The sequence below is a fragment of the Lygodium microphyllum genome, chromosome 8, assembly GCF_053477565.2.
Source record: "Lygodium microphyllum isolate KBCC chromosome 8, Lygodium_microphyllum_v1.1.10, whole genome shotgun sequence".
NCBI lineage: Eukaryota > Viridiplantae > Streptophyta > Polypodiopsida > Schizaeales > Lygodiaceae > Lygodium > Lygodium microphyllum.
The window spans coordinates 95,325,212-95,346,454 of NC_141142.1; the positions used below are offsets into that span (position 1 = coordinate 95,325,212).

Sequence of the window (21,243 nt, forward strand, 5' to 3'; positions counted from 1 at the left end):
AAACGGTATGAACCAGGGTTCTAACCTAGTATTTTTCTAAGAGTCGGACGTCAGTAAAACCTTGTGAGAAGCCTCCCAGTTCTCTGGGACCACCCTACCGTAAGGCGGACCTGTCGAGGGTTCCACCCATCCGTTTTCCTCAATAGGTGTTCTTTAGTTATTTAATTAGGTCCTCTCACAATTATGTGTGACAATTAAAGTCGGCTTCCTTAATTAAGCCTTTTAGGAAATAGGGTTCGTTCACGTAATTTATAGCACGGATACGAATATAGAGCAAGCAGTCCTTTGATAAATAAGTTTCTTAACCTATCTTCAAGTTAATCTTTGTTTCCTGCCCATACAGGAGAAATTATATATCCCTTTTGCCACCCTGTAAAAGTAGTTGGTCCAAATCACATGGCATCACAACTTCCATCCTTTATCTAGAATAGAATCTTCCAACGCCACAGATGTTGGGGCCACGGAGATCTTCAACTCCATTTCGGACTTGACAAGGGGTGTCCAGAGCTCCCCTGACCCGCAAGCTGCCTAGGAGTGAAACTTTATTCCCGTGGTTGGCCTTTTCACCACTCTTCCTTCGACCCATGAATCAAGTAGTGCCCTTTTCGAGTTGATCCGCGGTGCGATCGTGGAGCTGATCCACTTTGCAAAGAACCTTTCCTTAATTAATTCATTTAAGAATCAAGCATAGTCAAGGCAATCAGCCCTAATATCATCTTCCAAGAAAACATTACTTTATCCCCATGGCAATTTGTCATCACAGACCCCCGCCATGAATTTACCATCAATCACAAGCACTTGGAATAATCATCCAAACGACAATCCAACAATCAGTTGAATGTAAAAGCATTTAGGATGTTGTTTGATCAACCAACAAAACCAATTGTATTTTTCCAAACAATCCAAGAATAGACACGATAACATTTTCATCTATATATTCGCTCTTCCCCTTGGGATCTAAGAGCGAGTTTTGCTTAACTCTCCCTTCTTTTGCCTAGGGTGCATGTCAAGGCTTCATACAGGTATTACCTTATAAGATATGATCAAGCGAGTACGCGAGGATACTTATCCTTATTTTTCGATTAAGCATCCAAACATTTGAACTTAGGTTCAAATTTCAACATCTACCAAAAGTTTACCTAGTCTCCTAGATTAAAGTTTTGTACGAAGCTTAGGTAAGTCAATCTAAGTTTCTAATTGGCCATTCATATCTTGATCTAAATCTATCAAGTCTCTATGTAACTTTCTAGAATTTCTTGTCTCTTGATTCCATGACGGAAATCATTATGCAATCCTTTTGGCCAACAAGAGTAACTCTATCAGAGATTAGATAAATGCGAAGAATCCTAACTTGCGTAATAGTGAACATTCATTTCCTATAGGTAATTGCATGTTTTTCTCTAGAAACGATCTTGGAGATCATTATCTTGATGACCTTTCTAATTTATCATGAAGGTAAAAACCAATGTGCTTATGGAAATTGATCATAGATAATATTTTGATTATCTTGGTAGCGATTTTACAACTATTGTCCAGGGTTTATTGTGCCACTTGAGGATACTTACGATATCCTAGGTGAAATAACCCCTTTAACTTAGATTAACCTATCCATCCCATCGGGTACATATGATTCCATTTAATCACTACCAAGTAAAAATTTTACATCGCTAATTACACTTAGGTATAGATGCGTTCATCATACATGGAGTACAATTTTCTTTTTCATAAATTTAACTCTTGCACGTGAGTATGCATCCTACAATTATAAAGATGGAAATTATCCCTTTCAATGACCTATTCTCATGCGGCATAGTACAGAACCTAATGTATCTCGTGCGGAAATCAAAGCAAGCATCTGACAATTAGGAAATGCACTTCTTATATCTGGTACCGTAGTTGTATTAGCGGTGATGCTCTCGCCTCGAAGCTTCGTTGCTGGTTGTGGGATTGCCATCTGCATGTGACATTCTTTGCTTGGGGGCCATTCTCGATCTTCTTTTCTTTTAGGGGCAACCCCTGCAATAACTTCAGCAGCCTCTTGCTCAAATAGAGGGGCAAATGGGGGAAATAAGTTCGCGGGAAAGAGGAAAAGGGGAGGTGGGTGTGGACTTCCTCTAAGGAGGGAAAAAAAAGAACCTTCTAGAACCTTCTCTCTCTCTCTCTCTCTCTCTCTCTCTCTTAGCAGCATGCTGAAGCGACCTCTCTTGCCATGGGGGGGGATTTTATAATGGGGGAGGGGGAGGTAGTATGGGGTGGTGGTGGTGCCTCATTGTATCCACCACTCACGGATGCATGGCGGCAGGGGTTCTCAGCCCCCCAAGTGGCCCGCGGACTGGGTGAGGTGGCCAGGGGGGGTAGTAGGCCACGTGGCCTCCCCCCTCATCATTGTCATCATCGTTATCTTCTCCTCTTTCCCCCCCGCCATGTGTTCGGCGTCGACAGGGGGGGAGGAGATAAAAAAATTTGCCTTGATTTTAATGGAAAATTATAGGGGGGGTTCCTATGGAGCACGCGAAGGGGGGGGGGGGGGGGTATTACACCCAAGGAGGACTATGTAGCAGATCTCTTCGCAAAGCCTTTGTCTCAGGCTCCTATGCTTTATCATTTGAGGTTGTTGGGTCTTCAAACACTCCCTAGGATTTGAGAGCGGGTGTTAGCCTGTTTTATTTCATGTTTCTGATCTGTTGCTTGTGAGGAGATGGAGGAGCTCTGACTGTTTCCAGCCCTTTCATTAATGTGCATTTCAGTTTCAGTGTTGGTGAGTGTGTTCACACTGGATGCCACTTTTCTAGGCCAGTGCATATCAGTTTTTATCTGCCAGGCGTGCATTCACACCTGCACACTGGCTGCCACTTTTCTAGGCTGGTGCATATCAGTTTTTATTCTGCCAGGCTTGCATTCACACATGTGGGCTAGTGATCCAGTTTAGGGTAATCCAGCTGGCCAAGCAGGAATTGGCTCATTTTCGGCTGTTGGCCTGTTTTAGGCTGCAGTTGGCCATCGTTATGGCAGGTTGATGAGTTTGGGCCCCCCTAAAACCATACACACACACACAAAACTGACTCTTGGCAGCATTCAATTTCGCATTTTCAGCACTCTCTCCATCAGCTTGTGCATTCTTCCATCATCAGCCTGATCTGGTGTCCTGAGTGATGCTTCAGGCTGTGTGCAGGGACTGATCAGTCCACATTGTATTAAGCATATCGTTTCAGATCAGTGCAGATTTCTCTTTTTATTTCTACATTCATATCAGTCTCTCTCTTCCCTTTTCTCTCTGTGTTCGTGTTATTCCGTTGTGCACTCTTGTGGACTTTTCTCTGGGTAGGGCAGACGTTTCAGATCAGGGTGGACATCATTTCAGGCTGTCACCATCATTTACTAGGTACTTTCCTTTTTAGGCAGGCAGGTCAGCCAGTATTTCAGGCAGGCAGTACATTCTCTAGAAGGTCGGCACCTTTGATGTAGTTGGCAACATTTGCAGCATTCTGACCAACATTTAATACTGGTCGGACAGGCTAGGCCATCATTCCCTATTTACAATGCTTCCCTCCATTGTGCTCTTCATAGCTTGCATTACAAGAACATTCTTCTTTCTTTACTGCTGTTAGCTGTGGTCATTCTCCATTCATTCTCTCCTCTCTTATAGTGCACTGCTGCTTCTACATGCCCATTCATGCGATTGCCCTTTAGTTATGTGCAGGCTGGTTTCACATGCCCCCCAAACCGTCACCCAAAACACACACAACCACCAAAACCACCCCCTTTCCAAAAGAGAACAGCAGCTAGGTGGGTAAAATCTATCAATAACAGGGTAGTCAAACAACAGCTGGGCATGACCAAATGGAATTGGGCATTTTTCAACTTTGGGTTTTTGAGCACCATCAATTTTTAATTGTTGTTTCTTTGTGCAAGTTTGCTGTCATCTTCACAATTTCAAATAAGCTCGTTTTTGCTGCTTAAATATAAGCAAACCTCATCTCGGTGATTATGTGCAGTTGGAGTAACTCCTTTTGTGGTAGCTGGGATCGAATTCAGCAAAAGGATTGTACGTTTACTTATGCCAATTATTTTTATTTTTTTAAATTGGTTGTATGAACTGAAAGAATGTTCAAATTTTGTAGTTAGCCCAAAGAAAATGCAAGGTCTGCGGAGGTTCAGGGTTGGTCAAAAGAGATGAATATTACTTCCGCTGCTATAAATGTGGTTAGTTGATAATTTCACCCTTTGAAACTTGTGAACCATATCAATGAGCATATATAAAGCTGGCAAGTTTTGTTAAGAATAGGTTGCCTTTTCCTTGCAAAGAAAGATATGAACAGTAACTTGTAGACAGACCATAAGTACAGTTTTGAGGAATTTAAATGTGAGACAGGTTCATGATTTTATGCAATTCTTATTGTTTTCTCAGGAATGAGCTCATGGATGTATTTTGCTCATTATCAGGACTTGAACAGTGCATGGTGAATGTTGAAATCAATATGTTTCATTATGAATGTTTTTGCCAGCAACAAAGTTTGTGGTGATGGAGGCAGACTGGGCTTCCAAGAGAGAGGGGGAGAAAGGGATAGAGAGCTGTGGCATCAATCCAAGAGCATGCACAACAATTAGTAAACAAGAAATGAGAAGTAGGAAAGAAACTAGGACAAAGGGAGACCATTTCAATTATGATATAGGTATACAAGTGTCACATGATTGAGCCAGCGATACCTCGTCACAATAAGGTGTGATATAAAAGAGTCACCCGAATGCGTCACAGCAGTGGGATGGTTATAGGCAAAAAAAGGAGAAGTGGGAACGCCAACGAGAGAAACTTTAAAAATGCTTGAGTGTCTTCCCACCAACCAAGTGGAATACATAGTGTGCACAAGAAGGTTTAAGTGCTTTACATTAATCTAGTTTTTAAGACTCCATTTTGATTGCAGCTTGTCAGTTGAGTGTTGTGCTAAGTGTTTAGGATCCATGGTTGTCAGGTATGAAAAGTACGATGTGGTACGGTACAATAAAATATGCTATTAATTGGTATCTTAAGTTTTTTAAAGGTACAGTACGATAAAAATATGTTATTCTCTCCTAAAAGCTACTTAAAACCTTATTTTTTTGACAAAATAGGTAGAGAAGTTGTTTGATCTCAAACAACATAATCCCATGATAGATCATACTAGTACAAGAAGCATTGAACTCATCCCAAAGTTCGGATCAGACTGGAAAAGAAGTATCTGTTAGGTTGGTACCTTATGTTATTAATACGTGTGGTACAATACCTATAGTATGGTATCGTATAAACCCGTTCCTATGTGGTACTAGTGCAACTATGTTGGGGCCCCAAAAGCAAAGCGAGTGACTGAAAAATAGGGTTTTTATCAAAACTGTACAAATGTAGACCAAATTGAACAAATGGAAACATGTTTAAAGAAAACTCCAATTTGGTCCATTTTTATATAGAGCTCCTAAAGTACCTCATTGACTCATTGTAAAGCTCGTAAGCAAGAGATGACTATGATTGCTAGCGTCCCCTCTTAGATCCTGGGCGTGTGTGAACTCCAAAGGAGCACAAATGAGGAAGAAGTGAAGGAAGTGGAGAGCCTTTATGTCCATTGTAGGATAATATATAGGTTCCAACTCTGGATCTAAGATCCTCTCTTCAACTTAGCAATATTTGGCTTCAAGTTTATTTGTGTGAGTATGAAAGAGAGGGTTTGTGGCTATGGTCAAGTGGGCTAGGCAACCTTGAGTGTCACATCAAAGAAGTATGATCTAGCATCCACCTTAACCATTAGAGCATCTTGAATTGCAGAACAAGCAGCTTTGTATTTTGCCTTTGTAGAAGAATGAGCAACAATGGGCTATTGCTTGTTGCCCAAACTATCGCACTTGATCCTAAAGTAAATACAAAAATGTATAGTGTATCTCTTTGTGTCTATGTGATTTCCCAATGTGAATTTGTCCAACTAATTAGTGAGATCCACTCTCTACACATGATCCATGTGTCGAGTGCAAATACCACAATACCAATAATGCGGCATGCTAGAGAGAGTGGAGGGGCCTTCACAAAATTGAATTGATAGATGGTGGCTAAAGTGTAAACATCCAATTATGTATCGAAATGAGTTAAATTGGGGACTTACTAGTCTATCGTACCTAGTGACATCCACTAGTATATTCAATACATGATGGGATGACTTGGACATTGGCTCTAAGAGGTAAAAAATGTCGATAATAACTCAACCACATATCACTATTGCAAGATGAATATGCCCTTAGAGGCTAGGATCTATTGTCTCAAACTCCTTGTAGAATGGTGGCTAAAAGTGTATTGCATAAGAAATCTAATGAAGTGGTTTTTGGAGACCACTTACCCAATCCTTTAGGGGAGCGATAAGGCTAGGGAGGAGGGGGTTGTTCTTATGCCACATGTCCAATGACATGCCATTGAGCTAATTGTGTATGAGGAGGAGCAAGTGGTGCAATCATTGGAGGCATAATCCCGTTGGACTGTCCAAGGAAGTACTGCTCGTGGATGCAATCGTGGCATGTTGTGGTGTTTTAGCTGGAAGATTGTCATGAGGACATATATTTTTGAAACCTCACTTAACATGTGGATTAATTTTTAATCACATGATTAAGTAAATGTTGCACGTGTGAGGTGCAATAGGGGTTAAAGTAAATTTACGAGCTTGGGACCCAAAGAAATCACGGGATGTCAAAGGCAAAAGTTGCTATAAGTTATGCCGCATAGGTTGTTGGTGATATCTGATGCCAATTGTTGGCTTAGGTCATTCGTTTGGCCATAAGTGTCAGTTGGTGACACTAGAGAAGTGGCGTTTAATGGTACCTAATACCAATCTGATGGTCAAAGATGGTGCAGAGACACTCGGGAATGGAAGTTGCCTAGCCAATTTAATTATTGACCAGTCATATTATTTTTCAAGGCACCGAAATAATTATTAGATTAATTTTCAGTATTTAAATACTGAAAATTAATATTTAATTATGGATAATACTGAAAAAACCATTTGGAAAGGCTGCCACTTGTCAAAAATGTCCATGCAAGACTGAAAAATGTCTTTAGAGACTTGAGAGGCATTTTAAGTATATTCAGCTTACAAGAGAGAGAGAGAGGAGATGTTACTGGTTTGATTTGCAGCCATTGGAGAACCTTCTGAGGCAGCCAAGGGCAGGAGAAGACCAATCAACAGCAGGTGACAGCATCTACAAGCTTTTGAGATAGGGCAACAGCAGTAAATGACTGATTTTTTTCAGTTCTTTGCATCTACAAGCTGTTGTGGCAAGGCAACAGCTGCATTTGACCGATTTTTAGTCATTCTTCGTGACAAAACTTTGAATTTTCTCTCTCTATAGCTTTCTCTCTCATCTCCCAGCCATTTCACAGCCTTGCTCCGAAGATCTCAGCATTTGGACCCTTGGAGGTTGAGAAATCGCAAATTTCTCTATTGTAAACCCTAATTTACATTAGAAATTAGGGTTTACCAGCAGCCTTGGGAAGTGTGCCAAAAATTAAAAGCTCCAAGACTTGGATTCAACAAGGCTAAAGATGAATTTCAGCTAAATTCAGGTGGATGACTAACCAGCCATTTAATTTGGGGCATTTCCATGGTCTATGAAGTGGGTGAAGGCCAATCAAGTGCTTGAATCAAGGGGCAAAATAGATTGAAAACTTGCTGGTTACTTTGGACAGCAAGGGGAGTTTGGATTGCGAAGGGGGTCAGGAGAATCCCATTGTAAATCAACTTCTTTTTCAATAAAGCTAAAGAAATACTGAAAGGGGCGCCAATTTTGGGGTCAATTGGGTGTGCATTGTCCAATATTAGTAGGTAAATTTGTATATTCAGATTTGCATTTATTGTTTGTTGCTGTAATTAAGTTGTAATAAGGGATTTACCACCCATCCACGGAAGGAAGACTGGTTTCATGGTTCCATTGCCAAGATACCATCAAATCCTTTGAATTGGTGGGCCCATGGTACTTGATTGCAACTTGGGACTATTGCATTATTGCTGAAATTGTTCTCAGCAGTGAATTACAGCAAGCATGTCTTCACATGGTGATACGAGATCAAGTGGAGAGGATGCATCACTCCTTGGTCAATCACGTGGTGAAGGGGGAATGCAATGATTGATGTTGGGCATGGTTCTCAGCATGGACAGCATGTTGAAAATGTGGGAAATGACCCAAATGTTGGCACTTCAATGCATAAAGAGGCTGATGACCAGCAAGGGGCTGAAGAATTGGATGATAGCTTCAAGGATCAAATGCGTATAGCAGCAAATCTTTTTGCTGAATTGGCAAAGGATCCCCAGTTTACCGGGTTCTTGAATGCCCCAAAGAAGGACAGCAAAGGCAATGAGAAGAAGATACCTTCTACAGCTTCGAGATAGCCACAAGAACGGAAGGAAATGCCTAAGCCTTCTTTAGAAGAGCCCAAAATGCTTGATGAGCACAAACAGTTGGTTTCCATGGGGCAGCAAGTGCAAATGCATGGCCAACTTGATAGTGCCAATCCGTGGGAACATGGACAACAAGGCAATTATGCACATGCAAGCATGGGACAGCAAGGATACTTTGGTGGTGGTACCATTTTTCATTCTATGGTTGGACAGACACTGCATATGGGAATGTATGGCACAAATCCCTATGGTATGCAATAGCCAATGCATGGCTCACAACACCCAATGTATCTGGGTAATGCAAGTGAAATGCCTAATCCCATGTATCGCAGCATAGGCATGATGCCTTGGGCACGAAGCGGGCCATACGGATATGTATTGGCACCCCCAAGGATTGTTGGAGCAGAAGGATTTGGTGCTGGTCATATAGGTGCTTCAGATAGTGATGGTTTTTATGCAAATACAGTCAATGCACCCTTTTTGTAGCAGCCCATATATGATAACTTGACTCCCGTAGGTCCGTCGAAGGACACAAGATAGGCTGAAATCACTTGTTTTTATTTAGTAGTTTGATGCAGCCTATTCTGGAGGCAACTTCACAGAGGCATCTAAGATATGGAAGGCAACCACATTTTTGAAGGGAAATGCATTGCAGTGGTGGATTATACTTCTTATTCAAGGGAAGTCACCTACCACTTGGGTCTAGTTCAAGTAAATGTTTGCTTCAAATTGGTTGACAAGTACCTTTGAAGTAGACATTATGATAGCTTGGAATTAGTTGTGAATTTCAAAGATTGCAAGAACTTGGATCAGTATAATAACAAGTTTTGGGATGCATTGTTGCCAATTACTTCTTATCGCACAATACCCCTCCATGAGCAGGTGGACAAGTATATTTGTGGTTTGCCAAAGGGTATTCGGGATTTTTGCATTAAGTCCACTGTTTTCAGCATGTCTCAGCTTATAGAAACTACTACTATAGCCGACACATTGCTGCGTGGAGAGGATGCAGGATTCCACACGATGATGATTTCAAGTCACATGTCAAAGAGGCAAAGGCTGAGAAAAAGGGTAAATCGGAAAATAAAGCTGAAAATCAGGGCAGATCTGAAAAATAGGGCTGGAAAGAGAAACAGATCGCAGAGAAAGAGTGGAAAAAGTGATGCACTGTCACATAAACCTCAGTTGTCGGCTGTCAATATGGTTTATCACACTGAGTTGGATGCCACGAAAGAGCAATATGTTGTTGATTTGAACTTTGCTAATGTTTATAATCAGCTTTGCAATGGCCAAAGGTATGGACACTTTGTGTAAGAGATGGATTTCTGATGATGCATAGATAACTGTGTGTTACAAAGCAGTTAAGGCCTAGAGTTATCACTGAAAGTCATGCTCCTTCATATGCAAGACATAGAGGTATTGATGCCATGATCAAGGTAGTGGAGCATTTCTTTTATTGGCTAGCTTTGAGGTATGATGTAGAACAGTTTGTTAAGACATGCATCGTATGCTAGAAGGTAAAGCATGATAGGCAAAAGATGCCGGGTTTGTTGCAGCCCTTGCCTATTCCAGATAGGCCTTGGCAGAGCATTGCAATGGACTTTATTTTTTAGCTTCCTAAGACACCTACAAGGAATGATGGGATGTGGACTATCATTTGCAGGTTTAGCAAACAAGCCCATTTCATTCATGTGAGGAAGAAATTAAGGCTGATCATATGGCATGATTGTTTTTGCAGCACATCTTTAAGTATCATGGTATGCCAGAGTCGATCATTAGTGATCGAGAACCCCGGATGACCAATTTATTTTGGAAGGGCTTGTTTGAGAATATGGGTATCACACTGAAATTCTTATCGTTCTTCCATCCACAGACAGATGGTCAATCTGAGGAAGCAAATCCCACAGTGTTAGATCTTTTGAGGTGCTATGTTTCAGACTACAAGACAATGGGAGCAGTATTTGCCCTTGGTTGAGTGTGCTTATAACAACACAGTGTATAGTTCTACGGGCAAAGCTCCATTTGAGGTGGTAGAGGTGGTAAGAAAGTACCCCCTATTTTGCACACAAAAGAAAAGATCTTTGAGTTTGATCGCTATGTGGAAAGCATGGATATAGCTTAACAGAAGGTTAAGTATGCGCTTCAAAGATCATAGGATAAGCAAAAGAGAGCAGCTAATCGTCATAGGCGTGCTTTGCACTTTGCAGAGGGTGATTATGTATTGCTGCGATTTAAAAAGGCACGGCTGAAAAAGATGAAGGGAAAAGAGCGATTGTATCCAAAGTTGTCTATGAGATACTATGGGCCATTTCAAGTGTTGGAGAGGACCAGTGATACATGCTATAGGCTAGAATTGCCTCCACATTGGTGGATACACTATGCCTTTCATGTGAGCTTGCTTAGACCTTTTCATAGAGATGTGCCAGAGGATGTCTTTGCTGAAATTCAGCCAAAGGTTGAAGAGCTCCATGAGATTTTGGTACTTGAGCAGATTTTGGATCATAAGGAAAGAAATGTCAAAGGTAAAGTTTCCAAGTGATACTTGGTGAAATTTTAGAATTATTCACCAATGGATGCCAAATGGATGGAAAAAGATCACTTGGCAGACCATCCTTAGTTGTTGCAGCTTTACCTAGATGCCTTTCAGTTAGAGCCCTGACTTTAGTTCTAGTTCGGGCTCCATCAGGTTCAACAAAGCAAGGGTTCTGAGTATTGCCTGATGCTCAAGGGGGAGGTAGCACTTTTACTCCTCCAGTTATGGATAGCTCTCGTATGTAGTGAATCTCGAATGTATTTAGTTTTGCCTCCTCAAACAAGAAGTATTGGATTCTAGCTGACAGTATGTTTACCATGAGATCACTACTTAGTGTACTAGTCACTGTGAGATGTATGCCGATGAGTACGAGTTTCACCCGGGCACTGCAACTATACTTTTGCATTAGCTTATGATCAATTTAGCATGAATTTTACCTCAATTTTGAGACAAAAATTCTGATCAGTTTCAACTTAGTTTTTTATCAGCTTGAGAACCGTTTATGGTCAACTTTTGGATCAGTTGTGCTACAGTTTTTGCACTGATCGTTAATCAGTTTTTACAATGAGTTTGTGATCAGTTTGGGGTCACATTTGGAGCTGTTTGTGATTAGTTCTGAGATCAACATGTGATCAGTCAATGATCAGATTATACTCAATTTTCAATGGTTTACATCTAGTTCCATGGATAACAGCATATGTTATGATGCCATTGATGTTTTAGCCATGGTTTATGCTTGGTTTGGTTTTGCCAGTTGAGTTGAGCTCATGAGAAATGGATATGTCACATGATAATCTGGCAATATTTTTAAGATTCTTTGTGAGCCTTATGCTATGTTATGTTGGCTAGTAATTTATAATGTATGTTGGGCATAGGAATGGTTGAACAGCAGTGTGTAATGTTGTGTTGACTATGATGCCCTATGGAAATTCCAGTGTAATACTTTGCTTTTGATGCATTTGGCAGTGCAATCGAGGATGATTGCAAGGATTTCAAGGGGAAGGGTTGTCATGAGAACATCTTTTTTTAAACCTCACTAAACATGTGGATTAATTTTTAATCACATGATTAAGTAAATGTTGCACATGTGAGGTGCAACTGGGGTTAAAGTAAATTTACGAGCTCGAGACCCAAAGAAATCACGGGATGTCAAAGGCAAAAGTTGCTATAAGTTATGCTGCACAGGTAGGTGGTATCTGGTGCCAATTGTTGGCCTAGGTCATTCGTTTGGCCATAAATGTCAGTTGGTGATACTAGAGAAGTGGCATTTAATGGTATCTAATACCAATCTGATGGTCAAAGATGGCACAGAGACACTCAAGAATGGAAGTTGCCTAGCCAATTTAATTATTGGCCAGTTAGATTATTTTTCAAGGCACCGAAATTATTATTAGGTTAATTTTCAGTATTTAAATATTGAAAATTAATATTTAATTATGGATAATATTGAAAAAACCATTTGGGAAGGTTGCCACTTGTCAAAAATGTCCATGCAAGACTGAAAAACGTCTTTAGAGACTTGAGAGAGGCATTTTTAGTGTATTCAGCTTGCGAGAGAGAGAGAGAGGAGATGTTACTGGTCTGATTTGCAGCCATTGGAGGACCTTCTGAGGCAGCCAAGGGCAGGAGAAGACCAATCAATAGCAGGTGATAGCATCTACAGGCTTTTGAGACAGAGCAGCAGCAGTAAATGACTGATTTTTTTCAGTTCTTTGCATCTACAAGCTGTTGTGGCAGGGCAGCAGCTGCATTTGACTGATTTTCAGTCATTCTTCGTGACAAAACTCTGAATTTTCTCTCTCTATAGCTTTCTCTCTCATCTCCCAGCCATTTCACAGGCCTTGCTCCGAAGATCTCAGCATTTGGACCCTTGGAGACTGAGAAATGCAAATTTCTCTATTGTAAACCCTAATTTACATTAGAAATTAGGGTTTTGGTATCAGAGCATTGGCTTTGTTCATCTCCGCTCAGCTTGTGGGAGCTCCCTGCTCAGTCCAGTTCTGCTCCATCAGCTGCCTCACCAACAACGCCTCAGTGGAAGACCACAAGAGCCCTCTGCAGCAGCTCAACTTGCTTCTTGGAGCCACCTAGCCAGATGCCAGCTGTCCCATCAGTCACGTTGCCTCTGCCTGCACCGCATGTACCCTGCTCGTCACTCCTAGCACTAGTGCTCCGCCAGTCTTGAACTGCCTGCGTCTGTGGCAAACGTAGCCCCTGCACCGCCCGTCAGTTACATCCCCAGCGCCGCTCATCTTTGGAAACGCCGCCTCTGCAGCTCGTAGCCTGCTCAGGCCGTCCGTTCGCCATTTGCCATGCCCTTCTAGATACAAGCAGTCCGCTCGCATGTGGCTTACTCGCCACATCAATCGTTAGCCTTCTATGCCTGCAGCCTGCAGTCACCACACCCGCGTGCAGCTGCCACACGACTGCAATTGACGAATCTGCGTCAGCTCGCCACAGTTTTGATGCCCGCCAGCTCGCCTGTCCATGTGCTCGTGTCAACCCATCATTTCTAAGGTAAAATTTTTTAAAAAATTAATTCCAGAATAAATTTCTGGAAGAGGGGGTTTCTACGCAAGCATGCATATACTTCTAGATATTTGTCTGGGACACAGAGATGCAAATTTCTAGGCACATTCATAAAAAAATTTGAGGCTTTTGTTTTTTTTTAGGACATTGGCACATGTACTGCAGTTACAATCATTGTGATAGATTGTTTTGAACAAATCTGGGGCAAGAAATTTCGGGGATTTTGCTGATACAATGTTGTTGAACACTGATTGCACCTTGGATTGCTTGCATTAAAGACAGTTTTGATAGAGTGCACCTCTGTATAATAATTGCAGACAGTTATTTCCTACAATTTTTGGAAATTTTCAGATTTCCAGTTTGGTCCCGCTTCGACATTGCTCTTTTGCCTCTTTTGGTAATTGATTATCATGTCAAATCAGGGAGGAGATGTCTTCACCTATGTATCCAAGGAGGACAGATTGGATGGAAATTACTATTCACTTTGGTCCTTCATGATGAAGAATGTACTTGTGGCGAAAAATCTTTGGGATTATGTCAGTGGAGAAGAAGCTAGACTTGGAGTTGCGGCTCTAGCTACTCCTCTCTAGGAGGACATGCACAATGGGCACCTCAGCTTGCTTCACTTCAGCCACTCCCACAAAGATCAGCAACTCAAAAAGCATGGGATACACAGGATGCACAGGCGTTGTTGCTGATTGCATTGGCAGTTTAGCGGTCAATCATCCCCCACATTCGTTCAGCAGCTTCTTCACGAGAAGCTTGGCTAACTTTGGAGCAGATGTTTGCAGGTAAGAATGAGACTCGCGTCTCTTTCTTAAAGAAAGTGCTAGAGACATTGAAAATGGATGAAGGTGATTCTATTCAGGATCACTGGAACAAAATTCAGGACTTGTGCGAGCAACTCATGAATGCTGATGAGTACTATTCGGATGCACAAATGATATCTACCACTTTGAACTCATTACCTCCTTCGTACTTGGCTTTTCATACAACCTTAAACCTCACCATGAGGATTGCCGCACAGCCAATCACTTTTCTTCAGTTAGTCAATTTGCTTCTAGAGGAGGAGCAAACAAGAAGAAATAGTGGTGTGGATGCCATAGCCTCTGAGCAGGCTTTTATGGCTAGACAGAAAGGCAAAGACAGCCAAGTAAAGAATGCTCTGCAGAGTTCTGGGACTTCTGGCACATCATAGGCAAGTCAAAACAAGGGGGCACGTAAGCCAAAAAGGACAAACACCATTATTGCAAGAAGCTAGGCCTCTACATCACCGAGTGCAGGAAGTGCATTGCCAAGGAGGAGTCGTCAGGAATGTCTGTTTCTGATGCTCCTTCCACTGCTACTGAGTCCGCGCCCTTTGTTGTAGACAGGGACTATTGCTTTTTGCACATGCAATTATGCACTTCTTGGACTGATCGAGCATTTAGCTCTACTGAGGATACAGGCACTTGGTTTTTTGACAGTGGTGCTTCTAGGCATATTACATCTCGCAGAGATTTATTTGCTTCTATTGGTGCAACTCCAGTTGGCGAGTCTATACAGTGTGCCAACAATGCATCATACCTTGTTAGAGGTATTGGGCAGATTGTGCTCATAGCCATTGATGGCTCTATTCTCCACCTTCAGGATGCTTTGTTTGTGCCAGGCATAAAAAAGAATCTACTCTCTATTTCTTCTTTGGCACGTTGTGGATTACAGGTCACATTTGATGATGACAGATGCATGGTGAGAGACAAAGAACACGTGACTTTGGTCTTGACAAGCACTTTATGTTATGGGTTATACAAGTTGGATGCTCTTTTAGTTGATTAGTCTTACTCCTGCTATGATACAGGCAGAGTTATGGCATGCTAGGATGGGGCATGTGAACTTTGGCAGCTTGATGCTCTTACAGCGTACACAGATACTAGATGGATTACCTCTACTGGAGAGACCTCCTGAGCACTTGCGCGAAGGATGTATTTTGGGAAAAGTGCATCGTTTTTCGTTTCCCTGTGATGTTGCTTTTAGAGCAACAACCAAGTTGCAGTTAGTGCATTCAGATGTATGTGGGCATATCCAGACAAAGTCATTGGAAGGATGTTACTATTTTGTGACTTTTATCGATGACTTTACTCGCTTTTGTTGGGTCTACTCTTTGGTTAAAAAGTCAGAAGTGTATGATGCATTCTTGGTTTTTATTGCACTTGTTGAAAACTAGTCTGGTTGTAAAATTAAGACTCTCCGTTCGGACTGAGGGGGGGAATACATGTCCTCTATGCTGAATTCTTTTTTGAAGCAGAATGGCATTGTCCATCAGTACACTACTGCTTATACTCCACAGCAGAATGGGGTTGCAGAGAGGAAGAATTGGTCACTCATGGAGATGGCCATATGTATGCCGAAAGCAAAGAGCTTGTCACACAATTTTTGGATGGAAGCCGTCATGTGTGCTTGCCATGTTTTGAACAGATGCCCCACCAAAACTTTGAAGAAAATTACACCTTTTGAGGCTTGGAACAGCTGGAAACCTTCTATTGGACACTTTCGTACCTTTGGGTGCCTTGCATATGCACACATTCCAAGGTACTCAGAAAAAAGTTGGATAACAAGGCTGTCAAATGCATTTTTGTGGGATATAACAGTGAAAGCAAAGGCTATAGACTCTATGATCCTGTTTCTAAAAAGGTGTTTGTCAGTAGGGATGTACTATTTGATGAAAAATCAGAATTGTCCCTGGTTGGTTTAGACACATATCAGGCTGCCCGTGATGTATTTGAAGGGCTGTTGCCCATTACATTTGGTGATTTAGCTGGAGTTTCAGCAAGCGAACTCAATTTTCAGTCAGCTGCTCCTTTGGAAAATGCAAAAAACAGCCATTGGCTGATGTGAACATTCAGCAAAGTGCTGAAACTGAAATTCAGCAAGAGCTTATGCACAATCAGAAGGCAAGACAAATGCCTAGATGGTATTTATAGACTATGAAAGATAGTCATCTAGATGCATTCATGGCTGGTCGTACTAGAAGGCAAGCTCGTATTCATGATATTGCACATACCATGGAGTTCGTTATGGCAGCAAGCACCCTTGATGATGAGGAGCCTGAATGTTTTGAGGATGCACAACAGAGTGTGCATTGAATGGCGGCAATGCAAGCTGAATTGGATTCTATCACTAAGAATCAAACATGGGATTTGGTGTCTTTGCCCTTTGGGAAGAAAGCCATTGCAACAAAATGGGTCTACAAGCTGAAACGGAATGCAGATGGATCCATTGACAAATATAAGGCAAGGCTTGTAGGTAAAGGCTATGCACAGAAGAAAGGCATTGACTATTCGGAGACATTTGCTCCTACTTCCCGCATGATGACCATTAGGTCTATGGTCGCTTTGGCTGCCCATTATGGATGGACTGTGCATCAGTTGGATATTAAAACTGCATTTTAACATGGGAAACTTCATGAGGAAGTATATGTACAGCAGCCCATTGGTTTTGCAGTTAAGGGATCGGAACACTTGGTTTGTAAGCTGAAAAAAGCTTTATATGGTTTAAAACAAGCTCCTAGAGCTTGATATGCAAAGATAGATGCTTTCTTGCTTAGCCAAGGATTCATAAACAGCTCATCTGAGTCTACCCTTTACGTATGTAAAGAGGGGGGATCCATGTTGATCATTTGTCTATATGTTGATGATCTCTTGCTTACAGGGACACATGTTGATCAGATTTCAGCATTTAAACAAAATTTGCAGCAAACTTTTGATATGTCAGACTTGGGGTCTTTGCATTATTACTTGGGCATTTAGTTTATACATGATGCTAGAGGTATTGGTTTATCACAGTCAAGATACATTGGTAAGCTTCTTGAGAAGTTTGGCTTACAGGATTGCAAACCAGTCTGTACACCAATGGAACTTGGACTAAAGCTGTCATTGCATGATGACAGTGATTTGTTTGACATACACACATATGCTCCAGCGGTTGGATGTCTTATTTACCTATGCGACACTAGGCTGGACAAACAATTGGCAATTTCAGCCCTCAGCAGATATATGCATCAGCCACGCATGTCACATCGGCAAGTTGTTAAGCGTGTCTTCCGTTACTTGCAGGGTACTAGATCTCATAGATTGCTTTATGCCAAGGGGAGACCACTACAGTTACATGTTTACAGTGATTCTAATTGGGTTGGTGATTATGGTTCACGTCACTCCACTAGTGGCAATTGTTTCTTTCTTGGCTCGTCTTACATATCTTAGCTTAGCAAGAAACAGTCCACTGTTGCCACATCGTCATGTGAAGCTGAATCCAAGGCAACTTTCACTACCACAGTTGAATGCGTATGGATTAGACGCTTGCTAGCTGATCTGGATGTATCTGTTACAGAGCCTACTCCTTTGTTCACTGACAGTCAGAGTGCCATTGCAGTGGCACGAAACCCAGTGTCTCATGCATGCACGAAACACATTGAGATACATTATCACTTTGTCAGAGAGAGGCTACATGCAGGTGATATCAGCCTTGTCTATTGTCCTACCATCAGTAATGTGCAGACATCTTTACCAAAGCTCTTCCTCGTGACAAATTTGAAGCATTTCTCAATGCTTTAAATTTGATCTCCTTTGGTGGCGGATGATCCTTGTACTCTTGATCACTCTTCACTCCAGGGGGATTTGTTGGGTTTTCTCACTTAGGCCTCACTTACGCCTACGCTCACATAGGAGTGTCGGTGATCAGTAGGATACTGGGGCACTTTTTACTCTCGGTAGGAGAAGTTTTTTCCCCCGACTTACGGTATTATTTCGTATGTGCTTATGACACACACTTACGGGCACTTATCGTGTTCGGGTGTGAACACCCCCTACAACCCTAAGGTTTAAGGGTTGTACCTTGTACTTTCAGTTTACACTCTTTCAGTCTATTGCATTGGGTGTTGTGCTTCACTTTCACACTGTCTACTAATTTCTGTGCTGAGCTTCGATCCTACCTTCATCTCACAATGTGGTGCTAAAAAAGAAAGTGGCAGGAATGGAAACAAATGATTCTAATCCTATTATGCTGGATGAAGATGTGGAATGTAATCTTAAGCTATTGAAAGGAAATATAAGAAAATCTGCAAAAGAGGGCCAGATGGGAGGGAATTGAGAATCAGCCATACCAATTCCATGCTCAAATGGAACACAGGATACAATGTTAGGTATATGAGCAGATGTATGTTTGCATCTACAACCTCCTCTATTAAACTTAACACAATCTAACATTTCATGATCCGGATCCTACATGCTAGAAGAAACAAGGCTTTGTTTCATATGACTCAGGAGGGTTATTTGAACCTGATACCAAGCCTAGCTATGATGAAGAAGATGTGTCGCTAGTCATCTCTAATGCAACATCTCCTCCCTGAGTGGAGAGGTGGCCTGACTCACCAAATTGATTTGACTGATGCGCAAGGCTCCTAGGAGTGTTTGGAGAGTGGGGTGAATATTTGGTATGCAATAATTCATTGAACTCCGCTTCCGTCATGAGCCTTGCATTTGGCGAGAAGAAGAAAGAGATGATGTGTTGTCCTCCTCGTTCAGGCCATAATGCCTCCTCAGGACCTCCAATTGATGAAGCCTAGAAAGACACTGTGGGATCCCAAGGGGAAGGATTTTGAGACATTGTGAATTGGTTACATGTTGCCCATGTATCTCGAACAAACCAAGCCTCCACAACAGCTGTAGGATACTTTTTAGAAGAGCACCGGCTTTGATACCATGTGAAGATATGCTAGGGTTTGCGCAGAGAAAACACACAAACACGAGCAAAACACAATAACTCGGACAAAAATGCAAAATGCAAAAAACACAACACAGAAGCAAGATAACCCTGAAGTGAATGAATGAATGAATGTTGTAAATTCAAGAAAGAGTGTAGAAGATGCTCAAAGGTAGAACTGTCCAACAACTGACTCTCGTGGGAGTGGCCTGAGGGAGTAGTTAAAGAGTGACATCCATTGAAGATGGATCCCAAGGCCTATAACCACCAGTTGGAGCCGAGATGATGCTGGAAATGGAAGGACAGCAGACTGGAAACCAAAATGCAGCAATCTGGAGGAATGGAACTAGTATACACAACAATGTACTGCTTGGAGATGATGGTAGCTGATCACATGCAACAACCTAGAGCTGGGTGAAAGCTGGAAGTAGAAGATCTGATGCAGGGTGGCCTGATCAGCTGTAGAATGCATACTGAGCAGGTGACTTTGATGTGCTGGATGCTGACATCAGCTGGCAGCAGCGAATGCAGCAGATGGGCATCTCTTGAAGACTGGAGGGCAGCTAGAAATTGGACACCTAGAGGCTGGACAAGGTGTGGCAGCAGTCACAATGGGATGGACAGCCATTGGATGACGTGGGCTGATGGCTGAACCTGCAAAAAAGGATGAGCAAAGTGGCTGGGCAGTCTTCTATTCAAAGTTGTGGATCCTCCCAAAATTAGGGTTTTAGCTTATGGGACACAAACTTTGGTAATCAGTGAGTGTTGGGGCTGTTTTAAAGAGCTAATGAAGATTTAATGTGTAATGTATCTTTTTAGCTTAACGCTTGGATGTTGGCGTGAAGGTTTTGTTAGCAGTCTTGTTTGTCATGCCTTGTCATCCCTTGCCTATGAGCCTCAATCAGACGAGGACTTTTGGAGCTTTGACAAGTTTGTCATGTGTTTTGACTAGGGGAGGCTACTCATTCTAGAGTGGCTATTTGGGTGCATTTCTTTTGTTTGTTGGGTTCTAGTGTGTTTTCCATGGGCACTTTTTGCATTTCCCATTCTGTCCACATCTGACAGACATTGTTCTTGCTTGTCGGATTTTTTGGTGGCCATATGGCGTTTTCTAGGCATTTATTATGCCACAACCAGCATTAAATGCTGTTCGGCCAGCATTTATGGCATTTTCAAATTTTAGTAGGCCAATTTAGGGGTTTTGTGGATATTAATAGCCATTCCCCACTTGGCAATCATTTGGAACATCATCTTCCTTCCTTGGCAGGTGCACACTCCAACTCCATCATCTTCCTCCGTCTCCAGTGAAACCATAATCATCAGCCCAATCTGGTGCCCTCATTGACACTATGGGTTGCATGCGAGGATTGATCAGTCCATCATTGTATCAACATTCTTCTTTAGTTAGTGCAGTATTCTCCTCTCATTTTTTGCTTCCTCTCTCTCTTTGCTTCTCTCTGTGTTTGTGTTTCTCTTTCGTGCGCACTCTCACATGGTATCATCGCCTAAGTGAGGACACAATCTAGAGATTTCTTGCAAAACAACAGGTTTTTATCACAGAGGAGCAATTTGTGGTATTGGCACTTTGCCTTTATTTCCTGACCGCGCTTCGAGCTCCCTTTCACAGACCCTTTATGTTCTGGACTTGGGCTTTTCACTCCTCTTAGTTTATGGCCTTACTAGGCTTGGTACCCGGGTTGTCTTCATCAAACAAGCCGTTTGTATTGAGGATTCTACTATAGGGGCTGTTATCATGATAGGTTGGTAGGAGAGCGGGCTTTACAAGCTCCATTCCCCTTCTCTTATGCAGGGTCCTCTGAGGTAGTTGTCTCTTATTACACCCATTCTTGCTTGTGCACCTTCTTTTCCATAGGTTCCTTCCCATCCCCCACCCTCTCCTTCGGTGGCTCCCTTGTACCCCCATCCCTTTCAAAGGGGGGACAATCTCGGTAATGTGGTTGTGGATTTCCTAGCCCCTAGTGTTTCAGAGAGGGCTTACCAGGATCGTGAGGAGCCTCTTCATCAATAGTCTTCATCGAT

The 21,243-nt window shown here is 42.1% G+C and overlaps 1 protein-coding gene across 2 annotated transcripts in view; it reads left to right on the top strand.

Annotated features, from left to right (window-relative positions):
- The window catches only part of LOC148032621 (uncharacterized), a 44,780-nt gene that overhangs the window by 17,941 nt on the left and 5,596 nt on the right, over positions 1 to 21,243 (top strand). For both annotated transcript variants that reach the window (XM_087684139.1, XM_087684140.1), the window contains exons 2-3: positions 3,996 to 4,045; positions 4,122 to 4,203. In XM_087684139.1, coding sequence (XP_087540265.1) covers positions 3,996 to 4,045; positions 4,122 to 4,203 — 132 coding nt within the window. The remainder of the gene's footprint in view (positions 1 to 3,995; positions 4,046 to 4,121; positions 4,204 to 21,243) is intronic.